This window comes from Plasmodium cynomolgi, chromosome 9 (assembly GCF_000321355.1).
Source record: "Plasmodium cynomolgi strain B DNA, chromosome 9, whole genome shotgun sequence".
Taxonomy (NCBI): Eukaryota; Apicomplexa; class Aconoidasida; order Haemosporida; family Plasmodiidae; genus Plasmodium; species Plasmodium cynomolgi.
In genome coordinates this window covers 1307774-1333519 of record NC_020402.1, presented here as the reverse complement: position 1 = coordinate 1333519, position 25746 = coordinate 1307774, and the positions used below count along the sequence as shown (strand labels likewise).

General features: G+C 41.4%; 4 protein-coding genes across 4 annotated transcripts; 1 reads left to right on the top strand and 3 right to left on the bottom strand.

Annotated features, from left to right (window-relative positions):
• Positions 1–408: 408 nt before the first annotated feature.
• On the bottom strand, positions 409–5522 carry PCYB_094040 (hypothetical protein). The gene is made up of 6 exons (XM_004222518.1): positions 5411–5522; positions 4362–5365; positions 2646–4266; positions 2463–2479; positions 744–2202; positions 409–587 (listed from the first exon to the last, which is right to left on the bottom strand). Exons 3-4 carry the CDS (start codon positions 4264–4266, stop codon positions 2463–2465), a joined length of 1638 nt encoding a protein of 545 aa, XP_004222566.1. The 5' UTR covers positions 4362–5365; positions 5411–5522; the 3' UTR covers positions 409–587; positions 744–2202.
• A 1864-nt stretch (positions 5523–7386) lies between these two features.
• On the top strand, positions 7387–8750 carry PCYB_094030 (hypothetical protein; the record flags this gene model as incomplete). Its single annotated transcript, XM_004222517.1, has 6 exons — positions 7387–7450; positions 7625–7689; positions 7782–7874; positions 8110–8214; positions 8388–8447; positions 8613–8750. The coding sequence occupies 6 exons, from the start codon at positions 7387–7389 to the stop codon at positions 8748–8750; spliced, it is 525 nt and encodes a 174-aa protein (XP_004222565.1).
• Positions 8751–9211: 461 nt separating this feature from the next.
• On the bottom strand, positions 9212–15803 carry PCYB_094020 (hypothetical protein; the record flags this gene model as incomplete). The annotated part of the gene is made up of 4 exons (XM_004222516.1): positions 9212–10951; positions 11573–12601; positions 12680–13897; positions 14166–15803. 4 exons carry the CDS (start codon positions 15801–15803, stop codon positions 9212–9214), a joined length of 5625 nt encoding a protein of 1874 aa, XP_004222564.1.
• A 2414-nt stretch (positions 15804–18217) lies between these two features.
• On the bottom strand, positions 18218–21384 carry PCYB_094010 (hypothetical protein; the record flags this gene model as incomplete). The annotated part of the gene is made up of 1 exon (XM_004222515.1): positions 18218–21384. A coding segment is annotated over one exon (3167 nt), but the record flags the coding sequence as incomplete, so codon positions are not given.
• Positions 21385–25746: the final 4362 nt, after the last annotated feature.

Here is a 25746-nt window from a genome sequence, read left to right as displayed (position 1 = left end):
AAATAATTCTTAAAGGGTTAAAATCAATGCCACAAAAAAAAAAATGACAAGGGGAAAAATGTCCCATGTGGAAAAGACCAAAACGGCGTTTTTTTTAAAAAAAAAAAGGGATTATTAAGAGGGAAAATAAAATGCAAAACATTTAAAAAAAGGGGCAATTTTAAGACAAATCATTTAATAAACCTTTTAAATGTTTAAACACAAAAAAAAAAATACATAAATAAAAAATAAATAAATAATAAAAAACTAAATAAAATGGATAAATTAAAAGGGGCTCAAAAAAGGGTAAATTCGTGGCGCAAACTGGGGGCGATTTGCAAACGTGCAGTCATCAATTATGTACACAACTCGGAAAAGGGGAGCACTAACATGCGTATTAACAAGTGATGGGGAAGTGGGTGGGTGCCCCTATCCCTCCGATTTCGCCCGCAGCACTTCCCTTATTGCCCTATTCAAATAATGGTACTTTACGTCATCCTCGCTATTTAACTTACTTATTTCGAGATGGTTGCAGTCCTTGATGATTGTAAACATTTTGGAGTAGTTCAAATAAGAGCTAACGCTTGGGACGATCATTGTGTGCACACCTGCAGAGGGGGGGGGGAGAAAATGACCGCGTTTGTGTTCCTGAAGAGTTACGTTTTTTTTTTTTTTTTTTCTAGGGGGGAGGGGTTTTTTTCCTACCCATGGGTGTGCAAAGCTTCATATATAGAGCTGCTATACCCCCATGTAGATATTCATACCTATAAACGGCAAGGGCGTTTTCTCCGACTCCGAAAAGGAATAAACCTTAACGGTTGAGTTCTTTATCCTTTCCCTAAAGGAATACTGCAAGTTGCTCAGAGTCGAATCGTAGTCATTGAGCTGATAAACATAAGGCGATAAAAATGTTTTGAACAAAAAAGCCGTCGAGGAAAGTGGAGAGCCAAAATGAGGAGAAGCGTAAAAAAACACAAATTTGGTCTTCCTCAAAATGTCATCATTTTTTAGCAATACGTACTGTGTTAATAATCCCCCCATGGAATGAGCAACAAATATAATATCATTATGCCTTCCTAAGTTTATGCCTTTTAATTTTTTTAAAAGAAAAATAGACAACTCTTCCATATTCATTCTGTCGGTGTAGAAATATTTTTTTTTGTTAAAATTCTGTTCTCGGTTTTCCTCCTTTTTCGTAAATAGAGAATTAAGCGAACTGAAATGGGAAAACATGTACCCGAGGCTTTCCGGCTCCTTCTTATCTTCTCCGTTAATCGAGCTGTTGAGAAGTCCCACTCGGTTGCTTTCTGCGTAGCTTTCCTCGTTTGTTTCTACGTTACTTCTCGCTCCGCATTCTAAGCCCCTTCCCTCCTCGCTGTTTTCCCTTTTCTCCATTTTGTCCCGCCTCGCCGAGTTTCCCCTCCCGTTCTGGCGACCCCGCTTGACGTAGTAGCTCCCATCGGGGTACAACGGGGAGTGATAGTTAAAAATGAAAATATTCGAGCGCTTGCTCCGAGGGTACAATAAATAAACGGGCCACAACTGGTAGGACAACAAATCGCTGTAAAGATCCAAATCATTTTTTAATTTCTTATTATTCAAAAAAATGGACTTAAAAATATTTTTGTTCATAATTCGGGTGTGCGCATAAACGGAAAAAACGTTTTGATTATACTTATAATTTAACAACAGCATGCGGATTAAATCCTCGTTGGCTACAAAGCGAAAGCTATTTCGTATCTTTATGCACTTTCTTATTTCCTTACTTTCTTCGTCAAAAAGAAAGACGTTTTTATTTTCTTTAAATTTGTCTGTATTGTCATTTATGGCGCTAAAAAGTTCGTCCTCTTTTTCTTTCAGCTCATTTTTCTCTAAGCATGAACCTTCACTGAGTGATTGGCTGTAATCTTTGTCTTCCCTTTTTCCGTTTATATCGAGGAAGGACCACACATAATGTTTGCTCTCATCTGTGCTATCATCGCTCTCGTTCGCACTGTCACTACTGCGCATCTGTGTGTTCGTAACGCCCTTCTCGTACCTTTTCAAATTGTCATTTCGGTAATAGAAGCGATAATTGGGGCTGTTGTGGTACAGGTTGGAGAATCTCCATGTTCGGAGAGCGTTTCCCCTCAGCCCATGCACCATCACTATGTCCACCTTCTTCTTTTTCCTTTTCCGTGATGGCTTTTCTGCTACATTGGGTTCCATCGTTTGGTTCTCCATTTTTTTTCTCTTCCCTCGTTGTGGCTCCACAAGGGGATTTCCCTTTTTCCTGTCTATATGGCACATTTTGGAATATGTATAGATTGGCAAAAATCGATCGTGCAAATTATAAAAATGGTGATTGTAACTGCTAATCAAGTACATATGCTCATCTAAGAGGATTTTTTTTTTTTTCTTCTTCGCAAAATAGGAAGTTTGGTGAGTCGGGCACTCACATAGTAACTCCTTCGAATTTAGTTTCTGATCCACCGTGGTATCCTTCAGCAGATTATCCACGCTGTCCAAAAATAAATCGAACGGGTTGCGCCACGGTTGAGGGATTATTCCCCTTCCCCCGCGCACTGTATCTTCTTTCTTTCTTTTTTTTTTCACTCTTTGGTGTTCCCCCGGGGGGATTTCCTCTCCACCTCTGTGTGCATCTCCACCGCTGTGTGCATCTCCACCTCTGTGTGCCTCTCCACCGCTGTGTTCCTCCCCACCGATGTGTTCCTCTCCATCTATGTATTCGTCTCCACCGCTGTACAAATCTTCTCCCGTGTCACCCCTCAAACTGGACAGGAGAATTGGATACTGCTTCCTACTCTTGACTTCTTCCTTCTTCACTCCCTTTCTTGTCAACCCAAGGAAGTACTTATAGTGCGATTTGATGTTGGTAAAAGCTCTTATGCTGTCAAAGTATACCGAACTTGGCATTAGCTCCCTTTTCAAATTTACAAGCGAGAGAAAATTCATGCTGTCGTTGAAAAAAAAAAACTCCGCACTAATAAAGTAAGTAAAATTAAAAGATATCCTCATGATATTGTCTAGTATATTTTTATACATAAAATATAAGACAGAAAAAGAATTGAAGCAAAGGTCTTTGGAGGCGAAACTGTTTGCAATGATTTTTAAGCATAGTGCGAGCTCGTTATAGATGTGTTTATTCTTCTTTTTTTTTGCCATGCTCTGTGATTTTTTTTTCGTTTCTGCTTTGAAGGAATCGTCCTCCGCTTTGTAGGTCAGCGGGATGTACAGGGAGGAGAGGTCCAAGGTTGGGAGACTCAGGGTTGGAAGGCTCATCGAAGGAAGCCTATCTGACTTCTCACCCTCTTTTGTCGCTGCCTGCCCACCAGTTTCCGCTTCATTCGGAGCCCCCATGGGTGTCGCTTGGACGGCACCCCCGCTGCCATTTTCGCGATGCTCGGCTGGGTAGTCACTCCTGCCGGCGTTTTCGCTAACCCACGGAGCGGTCGCCAACTTCCAATCGTAATGAAAAAACTTATTTTTAAAATTATTGTTCGAGTACAAATTTACGAGGAAGAGCAAATCTAAGTTTAGCGAGTTCAGCCTATTGAGGCACATATTCCTGATGATAACGTGGAGCCCTGAGTGAACGTAGGCAGACGGATCATTCCCGATGTTGAGCAGATCATTTATCTTCTTTAGCAAAGTGTCTACGTTTAAGTTATTTTTATTTTTTAATTTATTGTCTATGTTGATGATGTTAAAAAGGATGTTTTCTTCACTGTCAGCATTTTTTTCATTTTTGGATTTTTTTTTGCTTTCACTTTGTGAGAGATACTCCACGTCCTTTGCGCTTCCTACGTACTTGAGTTTAAATTTTTTCTCAAGGCAATTAACTATTTCGCTTAGTCCATTTTCGATAATGTTGTTGTTCCCTTTGCTGCTGCACGTAGGAATCTCCTCATTTAACGTCACATAGTCAATTGCTTGATACAACAGTTCGATTAAAACTAACTTATTTTTTTGGCTTTTCTTTTTGTTGTTAATATTTGTTAATAACAAATTGGTTGGCACTTTTCTTCGTTTATTTTTTTCCTTTTCTGATGTGAAAAAATGTGCGTCGTTTTTTTTTCCCCCCCTCGAATTTTCATTACTGTTGCTCGGTACACCATTACTGCATTTCGCTTGGGTGTAATTATCTCCCTCCAGTTTACTATTCAGTTTAAAAAGAAGCCTCAGACATAGCATCAAATAATTGTTCATCGATTCGCTCATCAAGTGAGTCTTCCTTCTCATGACACACTCATGAGTAGTCAATTGAAAAACTTTCAGTTCGTTCATGTGGGTGATAAAATGTACATTTAACATATCATTAAATTTGAAGAACAGATGCATATTCTCCTTTAAGCAGTCAAAATTTATAGTATAGTTGTTTTTTAAAAAATGAGCATACTTCTTTTTGTTGAAATAATCCTTCGTTTTTTTTCTTCATTTTTGTCAACACTGTTGTGGGTCTCTGTGTAGATTCCATACCTCTCCATATTGTACATAGAGCTGTCTTTCAAAGAGTCGTATTTTTTATGAACCAGTGCCATCTCATTGGTGCCCCCAAATGAGTATTTAAAAATCCTCCCTCTGGGGAACAACACGACCTTGTTCGTATTGTTGTACACATAGAGATAGTAGTAAAGGAGGAGGACGTAGAAATAAAAGCTGTAGTTATGCCTAAGGTCTTTCTGCCCAAGGTCGTTTTTTTTATCTATCACGTAATTCAGTTTTGTTAGAAAAAGAATCGCAAAGGAGTCTTCCACCACATCGCACCCCTCCCTGTTCATAAACAGGTGTCGCAACAAGTAGCAGCTGGTTTTTAAAATTTTCATGTCTCGATCGTTTGCCAGGGGGGGGTCCTCCCCGTGGTCAGCGACACCTTTCACATCGATATGGTCACCACCTTTCACATCGCTATGGTCACCATCTTTCACATCGCTATGGTCACCACCTTTCACATCGCTATGGTCACCATCTTTCACATCGCTATGGTCACCATCTTTCACATCGCTATGGTCACCACTTTCCACATCGCTATGGTCACCACTTTCCACATCGCTATGGTCACCACTTTCCACATCGCAATGAGCACCATCGTTCGTGGCGTCCGCCTCCCCACCACGTCTGGCCAAAAACTCTCGACTCAAAATCAGCAGCAGCGTGTGGACATCCCGCACACTCAAACTGTTTGCACAATTTTCCTTCCTAGCTAGCTTGCACAAAAAATTCAAAGATACGTCGCTCAGAAATTGTCTCTCAGAATAAGTCTTAACAATGTCATTAAAAACAAATTTTATTTGAGTGTATTTGTTTTTCTTGAGCAAGTACAAAAATGGGTGTTCCTTTTTGTAACTGTCCTGAAATGTTTTTTTTTTTTTCCTCTTTTTGTCATCTTCTATTCTTAATAGTAATGGAAATGTCGTGACATTTTTCTTACCCTTTTTTATGCCCTTAAATTTCTTTCGGTCCTTTTTGCTTTCTCCAAAGTTTAGCTTCGATAGTAAATTAACTGAAGCGAAACTTATTTTCTCCCAAAACTTGTCATACATATTTTGCTTCGCTCGCTCTTCTGCTGTTTCCTTCCTCTCATGTTCGTTAAGGTGTACGTGTGTATGTGCACGTATGTGTAGACGTGTGCATATGTTTACTTTTATTTATTTGCACCGCACGAGAGTTCCCCCCTCCCCCCTTTTACGTATTGTGTCTCTGAAGGGGGCGTACGATCGGCCGCGTCTCCTTTTTCGCAAAATTAGGGTTCAATCGATGGGCCATGTGTGACAAGTGGCGCATCTGGTTATCCGTAATGTGAATGTGCAGTGATTTGTGTGGTGATCTGTGCGGTGATCTGTGTGGTGATCTGTGTGGTGATCTGTGCGGCGATCTGTGCGGTGATCTGTGCTGGTGGCCCCCTCAGCTGAGCAGTGGAGCGGAGGTGCGAAGCAAAATGCTCCACGGGAAGGCAATTAAGCGCGGCAAACCACCACAGGAGATTCACAACACAGAAAAAGGGGGACGTTTACAAGCACACACCGAATCGCACAGAACCACACCGAATCGAACCATAGGTAGGCATATACTACGCTACAGCATAAGAAACATGAATACCCACTACCGGGCGATGGTTACGCGGAAGCAAACAAATTTGTTAAGTTCCTTTATTTTCACCATGCCTGTTAAAATGAAGTGATTCAAAGGCACGTCACCATATTAAACGGGGTGCCACCATTTATTGGCCGAAATTTCTGCTACTTCGACGTCCCCTGTGGGATGAAAAGCATAGTCTCTATGGAGTTTGAACTGCGATCAGTTGGAGTGCATGAAGCCGCATGACAAGTTTTCCTTCGCATAAGCATAAGCCTACATACGCACTTCTAAACATGCCATAAGTATCTTCTGTGCAGTTACGAAAGGCCATGAAGGTCCCTTTACAACGGTGAAGGCGGGCTTAAGATGCGCTAAGAAGGTACAAACACGGGCACGTCAAAAAATAAAATATAATACAATATAGTAAAATATAATACAATATAATAAAACATAGTAAAACATAATAAAATATAATAAAACATAATAAAAGAACAATGGTAATTGCGATGCGTCGACACAACTCTCACGATCGCTTCGCAAATGACAGTACGTGCACGGCCATGCTTAGAATCCCAGAATAATGAAATACTACGCGTGCACATAGGATGAATAATTAAACGTGCAGGTAGCAAAATAAAATGCCATGCACGATTGAGTCGAGGAGCAAACGTATTTGTCAATTTCTTAGCTCCACACTTTTCATTTAATTTAACAAATTGTCGCAAAAATGAAATGGTGTTGGGGATATTTGAAGATTACTCCAAGATAGTACCAATGCTGCTTTCTAAATTTGTCCCCAAAGAAACGAGCAACTTCCTTCTTTTTTTTTTTTTTTTTTTTTTTATCACTTCGCCTTCCAAAGTCACAAACTATGAATATATATATGTAAATTAAAAGATTTCTCCGTCGTGACCATGTGACGTGTACAAGTCGAATGCGGCTTATGCGGCATAATTGCAGTGATACGACGACGTATTTTTTTATTTCCTCTTTTCATATGCATTTTTTTTTTTTTTTTTCGTTTTGTTAACTTCATGTGTGTGTATCACCTCTGCGATATTAATTGTACGAATCCGTTTTCATGGCTAGGCGTTCCATTAAGTTAGTCTTTTCAACCCCACTGTCTTAATACACGTATGGACCAGCGTCAGAGTTAATCATCGCAGGAATCATTTGCCCCACGTGTTCCACACATCCATGCTTGCTACGAAAAAGAGGAAATATCATTTCGTGTTTTTGTCGGAAGGCACACCAAAAATGAGTCACCGCTTTTTTATTGGGGCCCCTTCAAATAAAAAAAAAAAATCGTACATTGAATAAAAACAAAAAATGTCGTCTATCAAAAATGCAACGGGGGTCAGACACAACGCCTTTCGTTTGAACGCGCATAAAAGTGAGAACAAATTCCTGTGAAGCACTTTGGAAATTTTTTTAAAATGGGGAAAAGAAAACCCTTTTGTGGCTTGTCACATGGGGGAAAATCGCCCTCTCCTTGTTGTGCATATAAATGTGCACGTATATTTGTATTGTACACATTTATCTGTTTTTCGCACGCACTTTCTTGTAGAGCTGATTTACAACCGAATGAGAAGATTCAATTGGCCCCCTCAGGAATGCTCAGCGATACACCCGGTAGGAGAAAATAACCCCATTCGAAGCCTCTCTTCGTTTTTTTTTTTTTGGCAACTTTTTACATTTATTTTTTCTTTTGTCTGGATCCGCAGATTGAACCTTTTGGGAAACAATTTTTCATCTTCAACGCATTTAAGAGGGACCCCAATTTTGACAACGAAGTGTGCAACACGGTCAAGCCACTGGTTAATTTGACAATCATTTTTGCTCATATGATTCTGATACCGTTTTGTTGATTGTGAGGGGTTATTTGGGTCACTGTTATGTTTGCTAGGCAGTTCCCCACGTTTGTAGTTTGACCCCATGTTGCACTTTCCGTCCCACGTTTGTAGTTTGACCCCATGTTGCACTTTCCATCCCACGTTTGTAGTTTGACCCCATGTTACACTTCCCTCCCCCATGTTTCATTCCCCTCCGTAGCTAAACCCCAATAATGAAAAAATACCCTCAGAGACGGTCCTCTGCGTGTGTGATTTTGCCAAGAGGCCATTGATGTTCCTAAATTATTTGGACTTCAAAATATTGGTAATCACAGAAAAGGGGAAACACATATAAAAGCCTGCGTCAGTGGGTAATACGTTATGGCGCGAGAAATGCGAGAAATGCGATTAATGCCATTAATGCAGTGAGTGCGTTCTTCTATGCCTAACACACATGTGTACCAAGGAGAACGTGCCAATGTTTTTTTCCCCTTGCAGCAAGCCAGTATGGATAAGATTAAGGAGGGATTTAAAAAAATGGAGGAAAAATTGGACAAGGTTTTGCCTTTTTATTATTTTATTTTTTTACACATCGATCTACACGCATGCACATGTTACCATGTGCACATGTCTGGTGCAATTCTACACACGGTGTACTCCCTTTTGAGGAGGCAACTGCACAAACTAGACAATCACCCTACCCCACCTTTCTCACCCTTGCAGACGAACTATCTAGATACCAAGTTTGGCTTAATGCTAAAGTACAATTTAAACAAAACGTACGGCATGCAGCGAGTTAAGAAGGGGGAGCATAACTCGTGGGGAATGAAGAAGGGGGTGTTCCGAAGCAGGAAGACGTGAGGGTTGGCGCGTTCATGTGAGCTCGTTTTGGAGCAGCCAGTTGGGGAAGAAACGATGGGGAAAACACGCCAAATGGTAGAAAGTCGCCCAAGGGAACCTTTCCCCCCATTCCCCCCTGAACAGTGCGCCCTCGTAAATAAGCAAATTAAAAAAAAAAAATTAATCGATCGAATTAGACCCTGCTTTTCTTTGGAAACTTCTCCCCCCCTTCATCCATGTGCCCATTGTGTCCATTCAGTACCCACCGGTGGCACATCATTTTGTTTTTTTTCCCGTGAACCGCCAATCGCACGCTACATGTGCACATATGGCTGCAACTTCCTTTTACGGGAAACATAAAAAAGTGGTGCGAAAAAGGTGGAGCGAAAAAGGTGGTGCGAAAAAAGGTGGAGTGAAAACGAAACATACTGGTGGTGAAGCGGCGTGGTAACCAGAGCGGCACACCGAGCTCGTGGGGCTCTTTATTTTGCCGCCCTGCCGCAAGCGCGGCTGGCCCGCTCCAGATAGTACGTCAACCTGTTTAAGTTAATGTAGTGATAGTAGCCGATGAGGTTGTTCAGCCTAATTCTGGTTCTGTACGTTTTCCCGGGCAGCGAGTTGTCATTCACGCATAGGTAGTTCTTCCCATCGCAAATGAAGAGGCAGTCAAAGGGCCCCTTTTTCGATGCATCGCTCTGTGTGCCCACGTTGTGGTAGTAACCATCTGTAGACGCGGGAGCAAAACTGGTAGGCGGGACATCTTCAATTTCACCACCCCCTTTTAACTTCTTGCGTACTTTCAAATTGAACTTTTGTATTAAAGAATTAATTAGGCTGAGGGGATAGACACTAGGAGATATAACCCTACCTTCCTCCAAGGAAACAAAAAAATATAACAACAGAATGGTTATTTTGATTTCTCTAAATGAAGACGCGTGACTTAATAATATGGACAGAATTTTTTTTAAAAAAATTTTCTTTAGGTAAATAATATCTTGTTCTAAATAAACGATGCTGAAATTGTCATCATAGAGAATGCCATCATGTGGACTTGGGCTCCTTCCCCTTTTGCTCGTCCCCCCCTTGGTACTCCTGGTGCTAAGGCTAATTACTTGTTTGTTAATATACACATTGGTATTGATAAATGTTTTTTCAATTGTTATTAAATGGTTTAAATTTATTCGATTTAAAAAATGGCTATTGTTTTTATTACTTAATATATGATTCATTTGTTTAATTTGTTCGTAGAAGGTATCTTTTGGCGATGTTTGTGCCATGTCTGTTTTGTGTGAGATGTATATATCCCTTTCGCTATTTAGTGAATTCCCCTTTTCATCATACATTTTTTCCTTCGACATGGCGTTACTGTTTGCACTCTCCATGTGCGGCATCATTCGGTTGCTCTTGATATGGGAGTTAACTGAGTTTCCCTTTTCCGTATCCTTTTTGGGGCCCCAGAGGGGTTCCCTCCTTTCGCTTGAATTTTCCTCCCCTGTGCTGGCTACGTCGACGGCTGAACCGATGGCTGATTCGCTTCTCCGCTTCGTACACGTGTTTTTTCTTTTTTTTTTCTTTTTCTTTTCTGCACTTTCGTTTTTCTTAAGCTGCACGCGGGTGGACGAAATTGCAGTAGCCTTTTTTTCTTGCTTACCCTCCGAAAAATTTCCATTTTTTTTTATTTTTTTCATCTTCTTCACACTGTCCCTTGCGCTAGCTGCCCTTCTGGAGAAGCTCCCAACCCGCGGAGCTCCATTCCCATCCGAGGGGGGCTCACCCAAGTATGCGTAACGCTTTTCAATACTACAGTTTTCCCTTTTGATGGACATGCTGGAAAAGGACCCCACGAAGTTGCAGTCTGGCCACAGTGGAACGGATCTACTCGAAAAAGACCCCACAAAGTTACAGTCTTCCCGCTGAATGGATGTACTGGAGTAAGCTTCACCGCCTCTGGGATTTTTATTTTTATTTTTCATTTGTCCAACCCTTTTCCTCGTCCTCATTTTCATCGCTTCATCTTCTAATTTGTTCACAATGCATACCGCGTTGCTGGAACTTACGATGCTTTCCTTTTTGTAGTTAATTTTATTTTCCCCGATGTTGTAATTAACCTGCACAGATTCCTGAACAGATTCCTCCACAGTGTTTACTATGTTAAAATGTTTTGCAGTTTCGCTTCCGTGGCGACTGCTTGTACTTTTAGAAGTGGGTTTGATTTTGTTCTTCTTTGAGGGGGAGACACTTGGTGATGCCCTCCCCGTTGTGGTAACTTGTCTGATCACTTTACTTTCATTTGCCGCTCCACTTGGTGGTACCCTCCCCATTGTGGTAACTTGTCTAATTACTTTACTTTCATTTGCCGCTCCACTTGAGGGATCTTTTTTTTTCCTTTTCAAACTTGTAGCTAGCCCACTGCTGACCTTTTTCACGACACCTTTTTTTTTCTTCATTTCTTCACATGTGCTCATATCACTTTGCCATATTTTACTCTTACTCGAATTAGGGTTCACCTTCCCCTTTCGCGAAGTTTTTTTATTTGTTAATTTTTTCATCTTGATATCCCTCCCCTTGGGATTATAATTTCCCATATGGGGTGCTTCTTCCGTTTTAGGTCCCCCATCACATTTGGTACGGGCATGCGAAGCACTGTCATTTTTTTTATCATCACTGGAGTATGTCCATTTCGTGTTCTTCACCTTACCGTTAAGTATTTTCTTTTCCTCACGGTAGTTGGCATAACTGTGCATATAATCATCCACAGGGGTAGGTAAACTCTCTCGACTTCTCCTTTCTTCTTCTCTCCTAAAATTGTGCCGCATGACGGTACCAATAGGATGGTGGTTAACCTTGTCTGGTCTCATCTCCTCTATCAAATCCGAACTGTTAGTGCCATTCTCGCAGTTGTATTCATCCTCAAGGGGATTATTTTCTACATTAGGGTTGTGGGCAGTCCATAAGGGCTCTTCCCCCTCATGCGTGAAATAAATCGATGGAGTGTCCCAGTTCCCATCACAACTAACCACCTTTTCAGTGCTACTCTGATGACCGCTTTTTTCATTCTTTTGGTGAGTCTCCTCATTTGTGAAATCCGCATATTGGTCTTTATCCAAATTAATAACTTCCCCATTTTCATGCCCCATCTCACACACACTGTTTTCCCCGTCCTGCTCCAAACTGACAGCATAAAGCTCAATATCGTCATCGTTATTTGAATGGCTAACTGGGGGATGGTCCATCTTTTTGTCCTTTCCCAAAAGCTTGGGATCCTCAATTGGGTAATTCTCACGAATGGTTTCATTCGACGAGCTGCTTCTAAAAAAGGTTTGCTTGTTTTCCCTTAATTGGCAGCTACCCAGGGGTGCTTTACCACCACCATTAACACTGTTATGGCGGCCAATGAAGGGGGGGTCTATCCCATCGTGCGCTAAAATTTTTTTAACGGAGGAGCTACCAGCACTGCTACTGGTGTCACGCGGCTGTGCATCGTCTACTCTGCCGCTGTGCATATAGTTATGACCTCCTCCCATATTGTTATCATTTCTGTTTCCATTTACATCCCCATGTGCTCCTCCATTTTGTAAGTAGCACTCTTGATATATGTCCAACGCTCCGGGGTGGGCATAAGAAGACCTCGCTGGGTTTAAACTCTTTGCCCGTTTCATCACACCACCGTTGTTGTCCCCGTCGAGCATGTTTGGCTGTATTGCCCCATGCCCTTGGCTTTTTGAGAGGCACACAGGCGCCTTCGACTTGGATGAATAGCTCTGTAGTCTTCTCAATTTTTCATTTTTTAAACTCTCCACCGGGGTGTAGAAGTTGCTACTCATGTAGTCGTTTCTGCTGTCATTTGGTTTCCCTTCTCCGTATGTCATACACTGAAAAGGGGTACAAGTTCTCATATTTTTTCTTTGCACCTGTTTGCTATTCTGTGCATAGGGGCCTCCCCTTCTAACCTGTTCGGCTTGTCCAACAGTGGTGCCGTTTTGCCTCCAGTTATTGGCAACCCTTTTGCTTGAAAAGAAACTTCCTACATTAGTTGGGTTCCCTTGGGGGCACTTAACAGGATTCCCATTTTGGGCTAAGCTATTTGCCGCATTATTTGCGCTGCACTTTTGGTTCATCCGCGGGTGGGGTTTTCCGCCGACGTCGAGGCAGGACGTTCTGCAGTTGTTCAATGTGTGCGCCTTGGGGGTTGCTACGGGGATGGTTATGGGGTTTTCCACGCCTGTTGCCATAGGGGTCATCACAGGAGTCATCACGGGGGATACCATAGGGGTTATCACAGGGGTCATCATAGGGGTCACCACAGGGGTCATCATAGGGGTCACCGCAGGGGTCATCATAGGGGTCACCACAGGGGTCATCGTAGGGGGGGCTCCTCGGTACCCACGTGGTTGTCCATCCTTGTGAGCGCCCTTCTGGTACCCATGAAATGTACAGGACTTTTTCATGATGCCACTTTGCTGCCCCCCCACTGGGGAGCCGCTACTCCCTTGGTTCTCTTTACAAAAGGTGTAGCTTCTGCCCTTAAACTTACTGGCGAGACATTCCTGGCGGGGGTAGTACCTCCCTCTCACAAAATTGTGATCCATTAAGGTGTACATATTTTTAATGGGGCTATTATAACGGTTTGCAATTCCACTCGTGCTGAGGAAGTTACCATTGCCTCTTCCCCTGAACGTGGATTCTCTTCTCTTTTCCATCAAATGAAGCGTATTAAAATGTGTATCATACAAACTAGCCTTATTTAGGTAACCATGGTGGGTAGCTTTAACGCTCAAATTGGAGGCTTCCTTTTGAATATGCTCAAAGGGGGGTGCATTTTCTTTATTCATGGACTTGCTTCTATTTAGGGGACACATATATATTCTGCTCCCATCAATTTTGTTATTCAGGGGAATGCCCCTACTTTGCACCGAGGAGCTCACTCCTGTGTTGCCGTCCACACTTCGACTGAACGAGCGGTGCAGCACGTTCATCCTGCCGTCTGTCATTGGATGTGCCTTGTATTGCACACCACCTGCATATGAGCCTTCACATGAGCCTTCATATATATCATACAACGCTCTGTACGTTTTTTGCAACTCGTTGGTGTAGTTTTTGCCCCCCTGTGGGGGTAGCAAACTAATGTTATTGTTCCGAAGGTGTGGGTCATCCGTTTCTTCCTTGGGCTGAACAAATAAATTATATAACGGGTCGATAAGGTATTTATTGATTATGTTGTCTTTTTTTCCTCCTTCGATTTCCTCATCTGTCGTGCCATTTTGGTGTTTTTTTTTTTTTTTTTCCTTTTGCATTTCCGCTGATGCGTTTCTCCTGGGGGTTCCCCAAACAATGGGTATCCCCTCTTAGTACACTGCCTTGAGATTTACCTCCCCAGTAATGCCCCCTACTAGCCTTTGGACTGCTAAACTTTTTATGTGCATCTTCATTGCATACGTTAACAAATTCATTATTCCCATTTGTCTGATTCGTCACCTTCTCATATGTAACTTGCTGCCGAATGGGATGCAAATTTGTGCTTCCACTTCTGTTTACGTTTACAGATTTACTTTCATACACACGGGGATTTACTTTATCGTATGACGGGACCTTAGCCGTGCTGGCACGTCTTGAAGGAACGCCCCCTGTACCATTTTCATCCTGGTTAAAATAAATCCCATTATTGTTATACATTAACTTTATTATGATATCCTTTTGTGCCAGATTTTCTTCCCTATCGATGGGAATACATTTTAATACGTTCTTCCCTCGTTCGTGATGGTCATCGTTGTGTCCTTTCGATATAGTGTACCTCTTGTGTATGTCTTCATTCGTCGTGTGTTTATCATACTGAGTGGTAGTTATTATTTCTTTGCTAGTTAATTTCCCCCCCTCTTGGGTAGTTGTTGCTTCCGTTCTTTTAAGGGCCTTTAAATTGGCACCCCCCATATTGTTACTATACAGAACGTAGTTATTAATCGTCCTCACGTTATCGTTTATGTTTGATTGCACTTTTCTCACCAGTTCGACTTTTCTTCTTGAGAAGGAGAATTCACTTGTTCGTTTTGGCTCCCCCTGGGTGTGCCATACGCTGCGATCCATATTGGGATCACCCTTGTGGCAACCACCGCGTTTGATGCGTCCCCCGCGTTCATCCCGTTCAACTGGTTCACCGTGTTCAACTCGTTCATCCCGATCAACTCGTTCACCGCTTGCGCCAACGTTTGGGGCAACTTTCCCCTGACTAGTTACACTTTCCGCCCCGCTGGATTCAGCGAAATAGGCCTCGTCTTCCCTCTTCTCCTCGTACGCGTATTCGTCAAAATCTATCACATTGCTGTTGGAGTTGAGTCCCTCTTGCTCGTCGGTGTTGTTCCCGCGGACACTTCTCACCTCGTCACTTAAAACACCCTCGTCCCATACTTCGACGTCCGAGCTCCTATCGAAGACGTACTCTCTTTCCACCTTCTGCGCCCTACTCGAGTTTCCCATTTGCTCCACTGAGTACTCTTCATCACATTTCAATTTGTTGCTTTTCATTTTAAAATTTGTTAATAGCGAGTTTGCCTCACCGGAAGAAGAATCTCTCTCGTCTGCATTACGAATAATTTCACTACTGCAGTTAATATTTTTATGGATTAGCTTTCCTTTATCTGCTTTTTTTTTCCCATTAAAATAAATGTTATTTCGCAGCATTTGAGCCTTGTGCTTCAAGCTGTTTATTTCGTCTTTTATGTTGTAGCTTTTGTTCTTCTTCAAATTGGTGTACATTTTTGTGTAGTCCACATGACCACTACTTCCCTTTTTGTTTAAGTTGTTCGTTTCTTCCTCCCTGTCTTCATCATTAGCTGATGCAGAGCTTGCGTTATGACCAGCGTGAAATGTACCGGTGGCATTTTTTTTTTTGTAATTTTTAAATTTTTGCAATATATTAATTTTTTGGAAAAAGCTTTCTCTTTTTTTTTTTAAATGAGAATTCTTCATCACTTGACATTCGTTGTAATTTTGTGTGTATTCGCTACGTGCTGTTGTGTTTGCGGCGTTGTCTTTGCATTTTGCCTTTCTATTCTCTGTTGCTGATTCTTCGTCCATCATATTTTGTTTTTCCCTTCCTCCTATACCGTTTCGTTCCTTTTTGTTCCCTTCTCCGGGGTTGAGTTGAAAAGAGTCATTGCTTGTGGAAATCACGCTGTCATTGGAATTGCTTTTTTCTTTCTTTTTTTTTTAAAAAACGAAAAGATGGAAACAGATTTTGATCTCGCCTTCTGGGGGGGATGGTTACACGTCCCCGTATTTTCATCAAGTGTCCTTTTCAGCATTTTCTCATTTGGTTACACGTTTTCACAATTTTGTATAGAAGTAAATGCACACATGAAGGGGCATTGAAATTATTGCATGGCCGTACTTGTAGATATATACAAAAAGCCTCTTCCTGCATGAGCAGCATTAGGGGGAAAAAACTCCTCAATCAATTGGTAACGGCAAATTCCTATAGGGGTTACCTTTGTGAGGAGATACACCTTCGCGTCGTTCCCTTCGGGGGACTACTAATTCTCACGCGTGCACTTGCACATGCAACTGGGTAAGCGATAAACGCGTACAGTAGATTCATATTAAATGAGAAGTAGTGCTTTACGCCATGTGCTTGGCGTTATTCCTTGGTGGGTATTTGGGGGGAATGTATAACCCCTTTTTGGCTGTCCCAAGTGGTTTATCCGTTTTGCCAATTCGTCCCACTGGGCGCAGTGTGCAACTCCGCGTCTGTAGTACGTTACTTTACGTTGCGCTGCTTTTTGTTACGTTGATTTGCTTTACGCCTCGATACACTTTTCGCGCTTCCCTACAGGAGGAGAATTCATCTTTTACTCGCTTTCACCCCTTTTCCGCGTAACGCCCCAGCGTTTTGGGCAATTTTCCCCCTTGGCGTTAAAAACGGACGCGCGCAATGATGGGAAAAAAAAAGAAAAAAAGGAAAAAGAGGGGGGAAAACGGCAAAAGGGACGAAAAAGGCAAAAAAGCGAAAAAGGCAAAAGGGGCGAAAAAGGCAAAAAAGCGAAAAGGGCAAAAAAGGCGAAAAAGCAAGCATGCGAACAAACAAATGCAACATGGCAGGACAAACAAAATCCGCTTAACATTCAAGTGCAATTTACTAGTACCACAAAATTGGCGGGCGGTGCATACACGCGTGGTCGCATACATGCACGACCGTGTCCACGCACTTTTTTATTTCTTACGCCCGATGAAGCCTTCTCCGATTGGGCACTTTCTATGCTGCCTTCTTGCGCAACTTAGTGTGTCGGTTGGTCACGTTCTGCCCGAGGGGACCGTCCATACATTCGTTGCAAACAAAATGCATTAAAAAAAAAAAAAGAGAAGGAATTGTCACTTCAGTTTTAATTTTCAAATTGTGCGAGAGTGAATAAGAGGAACAAATTTTCGTTCACCCTTTTCACTCATAAAATAAAAAATTTCCTCTTTCTTACATACAGTTTTCACTATTTCACGGGTTGAAAACGGGAATGCATAGAGGTCGAAAAAAAATACGACACGTATAATGAGTGGCAAAAATGTGTAGAATGAAAAATAATGCTGAGCGGCAGGGTACAAACGCAATAGAAAAAAGAGGGTGGTGGTGGAAATGAGTAGCAAGTTTGGTAGGTCCAGGCGTCGAGCATAGCTAGGGGAGTGACGGACAGGTGTAAAAAGCGACGTGCCAATTTTATTCACCCCTCCAGCTTTAGCAACAAGGCTAATTTGCTGTGCACCTCCTTGCGTAGGGGCCCAACCGCGTGGCCGCGAAAAATGCACATAAAAAGGCGCAAACGCATTTACGCGGCCCACTGCACAGCTGCGGCCCACTGCACAGCTGCGGCCCACTACACAGCTGCGGCACCCTTCACTTTTTCGCCTTCCTCGCCCTTCTTTTGGAATTATTTTTAATTGATCGAAATGCGTGCAGCGTTTTGGTCCTAAATTTGTCTTTGGTCATAATTGGCTTCAACTCAACATACGAGTACGGAAGTAGTTTGTCCTTTTTGATGATGTCCCCCTTTCCCTTCTTCGATGTGTATGCCTTTTTATCTGCCGTGACAAAGTTGTTCGTTTTTTTTATTTTTCGATTTGTTGTGTAACTTCAGTTTGGCGTGCATGTTTTGCTTCTCATTCAGGGGGTTATACTTTTTGCTAATAACATCGTCTTTCTTTTTATTTCTCGCATTTTGCGAATTTGCATTTGCCGGGTGAATAATTATCTTTCCATCCAGGCCTACTTCTACATTTGCATCATCCCCCTCGTCTTCATCACCATCGCTATGGTCATAGTCGGAGTTACGGTGGATAGGCTGACTTCCTCCTCCGCTTGTCCTTCTATTTTCCTTCCTCAAACCTCGCTTCACGAAATACTGTTCTCCAAAGAGGTCATTTATTTCCTTTTCATTCGAAAAGGGGATGCTAAACTTTGCTTTGTTCTTAAAAAGGGAGGTTCCCAAGTTGTTCAGTACATCACTTACATTTCTGTTAATTTTGACATTGGTCTCTTCCTGTTTCCCTTTCCCTTTCTGTTTTTTTTTTTTATTTTATTATGGCTCTGCAATATGTTGTCTAGGGCGGTTTTGATATAGCTCGTCTCCTTCTGTCCTCGCATGCTTTTTAAATTATCGAAAAAGGTGGTTAAACTGCGGTTCTGATTTTTTTCCTTCATATTACGCCTGTTCGTTTGGTTCGCATTTTTTTTACCGCGTTTGTTTCTTCCTTTGTTATGCAGCGTCGCTCCCTGCTCATGCGCACCATCGTTGTAGGTACTTGCTCCGCTCGATTCGGACAGCGCATCATCTTCCGACATGGCATAAGACATGACGGACGACCCTTCGTCTGAAGAGGTCGCAGCTGTGTGAGCACTTTTGCTTTTCAGATTGTCCCTTCTCTTATGGTGAGACATTCCCCTTCCACGCACATCACCCCCCAAAGCAGCACCATCATCATCATCATTGCTTCTATCGCTCCTATTTCCACTACCGTGGAGGAGCCCTTTCTTCTGTACCATTTTGTTGAATATTTTCCTATTCGCCTTGGACAAATACGTCATAATTACATCGTATGGTTTCTCCTTCTGTTCATTTCCTTGCTCGGATTCGCTTACAAAATGGTATAATCTGTATAAAAATTTCTCAACGAGGTAGTTAACTCCTCTCTTCATTTGTGCAATGGTATTAAGAAGATTCATGAGCTCTGTCATGTTCCCTAAGACAACGTCTTTTCTAAAGTGTTGCACACATGTTAGCAAAAATTTTACGAAAATTTTTAACAGGTTCTTCTCACTACTATTTGATAGGGCCACACAGACACTGAATAACTGCACCTGGTCCCCATACTCAATTTTGTACCTTCTTACAAGCAAGTAGAGAAGGTAGATAGCTATCTTCTTGCAACTCGCTTCTTCCACCAACAACCCCGGCGTCACGTGCAGAAATAATGTTTTCAAATTTGATGACCCTAACTGGATTATGTGTTCGAATAGGCTATTTCTCCTCAACTTTGTGGTAAACTTTTTGTTGATATAAAATAAGGCCTTCATTATGAGGGGCAGAATTTCAAAAAATAATTCGTGGCAGTAATCCCTATCGAGATGTTTCCCTACTTTTAGATAAAACGTCAGGCCATTTAAGTACACGTAAAACTTTTTAATATATTTATTTATATTATAATTGTCCAGGTTGTCGAAAAACGGAAGGATATTTTCCTTGGTCATCATGGCGGGGAGTTTGCTCTGAACCACTCTGCCGTCCATATATATGTTACTAAGAATGAGCATCTCGTTTTTGGTCATGTGGTGCATGCCATTTGGTACAGTTTCGCATGTCCCATTGGCTGTGCAGCCGATATTTCTGCTGACCCCACCAGTGAAGCTATTTTTTTTTGAAAATATATTACCGAAATATTTAAACAGCGCTGCAACATTGTCATATATGAGGATCCTCACAAATTTGTACTTTTCGATGTCCATTTTTAACTCTTTCGTAATTTTTGTTCTTCTTGCCTTTTCCTTTTTTGCTGAATTGTTTTTTCGCTTTTCCTTCTTAATGAGACCTTTAATTTTTCCCTTCTTGTCGATACCATTTTTGTCCTTATTTCCCCTTCGCGTGCTGTTCTTGGGATTTCTTCTGGGTTTGCTACGCGCAGGGGGGAGGGTGTCTTCACAGTGGGTAGTCTTCACCTGGGGCACGTTGTCAAAGGGAGCGCTAACGGGGTTAATCTCCACCAAGTTGCCATGGTTTCCATTATTGCTCAGCGCCACAGAGACATTCTGACTACCCATTTCAGTTGCGCACATTTCTCCATTCACCTGGGTTGGCAGTTCAAACTGTGCATTTGTATGTACACTGATGGGGTTGACGGAACAACTCTGTTCTGCGCTTCTCAATTGTTGATTGCCTCCTCCTGTACGTTTTTCCACTTGGAGGCGACCCCCTCCTCTATCAGCCCTTTTCCCCCTCAAGCCGATAATTGAGCCCGTTATGGACATTTTCCTACTGACCAGTTCGTCCACCAAATTTAGCAACTTCTGATAATACAAAGAGCAGAGGGTGAGTTCCTCATAGGTAAGAAATGGAGTTAAAATTTTCAGAACAATGATTATGCTAATGAGGGAATAAATTTCCTTCTCAATTTCGTTCCTCAGGATAACTTGTTCGAGGAGATTTAACACTTCACTCAAATTTGCGTTAGAAGAAAAATGTAAAGAAACGTGTAGCAAATTTGAAAAACTTTCAATAACCATGGATACACTGGCCCTATTTCCGCTTGACTGTAAATCAATGCTGGCAAACTTCTGCTCATAATGAGTCGTCACGATGGATATAAATCTTGGCAAAAATATTTTCAGCAAATTGTCCGAAACATGATTTAAGAAGAAATTATTTTTCTTCAAATTTAAGAGGCTATATTTGCATTTAATATTTTTCCTCTCTTTGTCATAATCTGCACTGTTGGGAAACCACTGCGCTCCTTGACCGTTCGCCTTCAGCGTGGACAAATAAAAATTTTCGAAAAAGTTAACAAATAGTGGCAGCAAGTAGAAATCGTTACAGTTGGTAAACTTGGTCACTAATATGTATAAGTCTTCCATGTTGGTAGACATGAAGTAGTACAAATTGATGCAGTCATTTAATGCCCGCGAGAAATGGAACAATACATTTTTTATATAACTTAAAAAACACTTCTTCTTAATGCTGTATTCTTCTTCCTTTTCGTACAAATCGATGAAATGCATAAGTAAAGGGTAGAAAAAATTGATCAAAAATTTGAAATTTCCTCCATGGTACGTTTTGTTTGTATCTTTTAGAACTCTGTTCAATATGAACACATCCTTGGACAGCAACTCCCTGCTGGAGAAAAAAAAATATTCTTCGAAAAAGGTGCTGAAGCCTAGTATGCGAAATATCTTAGATAGACAATTCGTTAGACAGTTTTTGTATGTCTCATCTGCAGATTTGAGGATGATCATTTTGTACTCTGTTGGGAATTCGAAATCGCTAATTCTTAACACAGTTGTTAATTTGTTGTTACCTTCTGGTGTGTCTGGTTGTTCTTCCACTTTGTTAAGAATAAAATGCGTGTTTTCCTCACTAGGGTTTCCTCCTTTCTCTTTTGTAACGTATTCATCCGAAATTAGGAGCATGTACAAACTCCAAATTCTTTTCAAAATGGCTGAATAGACTCCACTGTGCTTGGAATTGAACTTTTCGCAAAAATGATAGAACTCCTCCTGAGAGTCATTTTTTTCCTTATACAAATAAATGACAACATTTTAAAAGGTGAAAACTTCTTGGGTTGCCAAAAAGATCATCGGATGAATTGCAAAATTTTGGACCGTTAACAATTTGTTAAGCAATTGGAATGCATTAAAAATGATAAAGTAGGAATATTCAAAAACTTTCATTTTTAAAAAATTAAAAGAAAAATGCAGCAATGCGATGTGTCTATGCACAATGTGCATGCTGCTAATTAAATTGTATGCCGTCATAAATACACTCTGCGTTAGAGTATTCATGGTTTCCTTCACTTCTGGGAACCTCCTTTCTACGCGCAAATCCACCTTATCGTAAAAGCTCTCCAACATGGTCTTTATTTCGACTTTGTTACTTTTTATTTTCTCATTTTTTAAGTTCTCATTTTGGAGTAGCACGTCTAAAAGGGTTGCTTCACTTGGGTGGACCGTTCCCTGTTTAAAGAAGGCTGGCTGCTCGTTTGGAAAGATAAGCGAATTTGTATTTTCCTCCTCAGGTTGGTTATAAATTGCATAGTCTACCTCTGCGCCTTGACTATTCACCCCTATGTGGGTTCCACTTAGCGCGTTTCCCCCTCCGTCGCTGAGCTTGCTCTCCCGATTCGCCATACCATTTGCACTTTCGTGTAGCCTCTTCAACAGCGTGAATAACAACATGACGTACTTCACCTTGGCCAAAGAATGCACCATCTTTCCCTTGGCAAAAAAAAGGTGCTTATTTTGGAAGTAGACTAATATCCACCTCAAGACGAAGAAATTAAACATCTGGTAGTAATCATCGTATGTGTTATAATTCTCATGCAGATTTATTAACTCATTCAGGAGCTCAAAAAAGAAATGGAAAAATTGGTCTTCCTCATCCGAATTGACAAAAAGGGTGTCATTCTGTGTGGCTCCATTTTCGCCCTGCTTGTAACCCCCCTTCTTGGTGATGCCCAACACCGTTGGCTGTAGCTTACTATTCTCGTACTCCTTCTGGTATATATTAAAAATGGAGCAAAGTGAAAATAAAAACTTTACTTTGTACATATAGGGCATTATACTCGTCACAAATTTCATCACACTCATAAATTTGCACAGTAATTGAAAATTTTTGGTAATTTTTATAGCTTTTAAATTTTTATACATGTACAGAAAAAAAACCTCAGCTTTGTACTTGGAGCATATATTCACATGTTCGTCATTTTTGTCTCTTATATTTTCAGCTGTGAATCCTAATTCTTCCACTTTCATCAGCACATGTTCGTGGTCTATGCATTTTTTTATAACATCATACAAAATTGTGTAACTTATTTTTTGGAGATGTTCATTTTTTTCATTAAAAAGGAGGCAATTTTTAAGGATATCTATCTCTCCAATTTCTTTTTTTCCAAACAATCGTTCCTTCAATATTTCGCTTGCATTTTCGTCTGCAAAAAATTCCTTATAATGTTCATTTCCCAAGTTTGCTCCATTTTTCTGCTTTTCATATTTCCTCTGGTTCACATATTTTATAATTACGTTTGTGATGAAGTCGCTCGTCCCGTTGCTCCCACTACTACTCACGTGCGAGCGGTCTTTTTTTTTTTAATAAAACTCTTCGTCTTCTTCAGACTCCCCAAATTTTTCTTTTTGCATTTTTTAAACTTATCCATTTGCCTGGTGCGTCACCTCACGTGGGGGTGGACGGCAAGTCTCTCCAAGTTGTTATTGTTGCTGCGGCTGCTGTTGTTGCGCGGTTGGCCTGGTGGGTATAGCCTATCAGCAGGAAGACGTGGATACCTTTTTATGCGCGCCGGGACGAGTACTCGTGCGTTCCCTACTATTCGCTCCCCCTTCGGTTAAGTTGTTCTTCTCAATTCACGGGATTGGTCTATGCCTGGCTCGGGCGCAATTCTTCAAATGTACGCTCTGAGGGGTCACAGCCCAAAAAAAATTGGTACCCTTCCCCCAGCCCCAGCGTATTCTGAGTGCATACGTTCTGAGCGGATAAAATTGCCTCCTAAGGCGGTCACCGGCAATGTAGAAAAAATGGTCTTGTAAAGTTGCAAAGTTGCTACGACAGTTGCCACGCTGCAAATCTGCAAAGTTGCAAAAATGCATAAAAAATATGCACCTGCCAAAGCAAAGCTATTCGCGGGGGGAACCTCTATTGTTGGCAAAGAAGTTAAACTCGCCGGTAGTGTTGATTAAAAATTGGCATGACCAAGAATAACCATACATGTTTGCAAAATGACGAGGGAAAAATACGCCTGCCCTTTGCGCCTGGGTATTCAAAAATGAATTTAACCTGGCACGATAGCGGCAAGCAAGTAGGCATTAATTTTACATGTAAGGCAAATGCGAATGGCAAAATAAGGTTAACTTTGGTTTCAACTTTGGATTTAACTGTGGTTTAATAATTCTTTTCTTCCTTCGATACGTTTTTTTTCTTCTTTCTTTTTTTTTAACCCTTTCGGGATTATTTTAAACGTACGTGCATTCGCATATGTACGTGTATATACGCTGCGCATCTAGCACCGTTTCTTTTTGAGTAGTTCCGCTTGAGGGCAACTTTTTCATTTTCGCCTCACTCGTCCGATAAGTTTTTTATGACTGAAAAGGGGCAAAAAAAATGGAGGATAATTTCCTGAACAGAGTTTGTAACACGCGGCACCCCTTTTTAAAGAGGCGCAGAAAGTTATCACAGTTATTATCTCATCTCAAAAGGAACAGAACTCTTCACATTGCGCAATTATGCCGATTTGCACTCATAAACAGTACGTTGTTCGCGTGAGCGATGTTGTTGCATTTTGCATAATGCGTACGTAGCTCAAAGGGAACATAAAACATTCTGGAACATCTTTTTCAAAAATGGCGAAGCGTCGTCGTAATCGTACAAAAACAGAGGGGCGAGTCACTTTTGGAAATGGGCCACACGCATGTTGGGAAGCACGTTATGCATGAACCATGAACGAAGCGCAAAAAATGGAAACCTCAATTTTTTTTTTATTCCATTTTAGCGAAAAGTAGTCGGTGTTTATTGTGTAGTGTTCAACTGTGGGGGCTGTTTGTTTGTTTATTTTATTTTATTTTATGTATTTTTTTTTTTTTTTTTTCACCTTCCATATGCTTATACGAACAAATTGTACAAATATGTTGACACAACGTGTGGACCGTGTTTCCAATTATACGTCTCCCTTTGGTGGGTTGCAGGAACATGGCTTGTGGCACTTTTTTTTTTCTTGGGAAATGGAGCAACCAAATGATATTCTACTTTTTTTGAAAGATTGGCCGTTCACTATTTGGTGGCAGAAAGGATGTAGCAGAGAAGGGAGAGTGGGGTGAGTCGTTCCACGGCGATCAAAGGTTTGCATTTACGTATGCATGTGAGTATGGATGAACTTTTGCACCACAAAACGCCGTGTAAGGAAGACCCCCAGATGACACCTTACACGCACACATTCGCGCAATTTTTTACCCACAACAGCGCACAAACACAACAACGTACTAACACAACAGCGTAATAACACAACATCATATGGTTGATTATTTTACCCACCCTTACACATGGGCGGTGTTTTCGCTGCCCCCGTATTGGCACACATACGGATTAGCTGTATTTTTGCCGAAGCAGCAGTAACCGTTTTGCGAATCATCCCCTGTGTCAGTGTTCCCCCGTTGGTGTTTTTGCAGCGGCCACACAACGTTCATCTTAAAATAGACCATATGATTACGCCCTTTAATCGGTGGCTTCTCCCCTCTTGGGGGCACGCTTTAGTAGGATATTATATTGCCAATAAAATTAGGCCTAAATTATGCCAAGCTTTCCTAGCCCCTTTTTTTTTTGGGGGGGGAGGCTTTACTTTTCAGCTCCTTTGCGTTTCCCCTAACTCTGAAATAGTCTGCCAGTGTGCACATGTAAGCGAATGCAGATATTTCTACCAAACAGGGATTAACACATGTACTTGTTTGACTTTACATGTGCGTATAGTATACTGGCGCCTTCATTTTTTTTTTTTTTTTTCTTTTCCACCCGTTAGTATACTGCACATAAGCTTCCTGTTCCATTTTCGGTTTTGTAATTTTTTTTTTTTTTTTTTTTTTTTTTTTTCCCTAAGAGTGTCACTCTTTACTTACCATTTGGTTAAGCCCTCCTGCGTTCCACAAATCGAGGCTGCTAAATTGGTGCCGCTGGTATGAAGAGGCCAAAGGGGAGCACTACAAAGTAGCTCTGCTAAGTAGCACCAAAATAATTCCCCTTCATAATTGCGGCCATTCCTGGTTTCCCGTTCC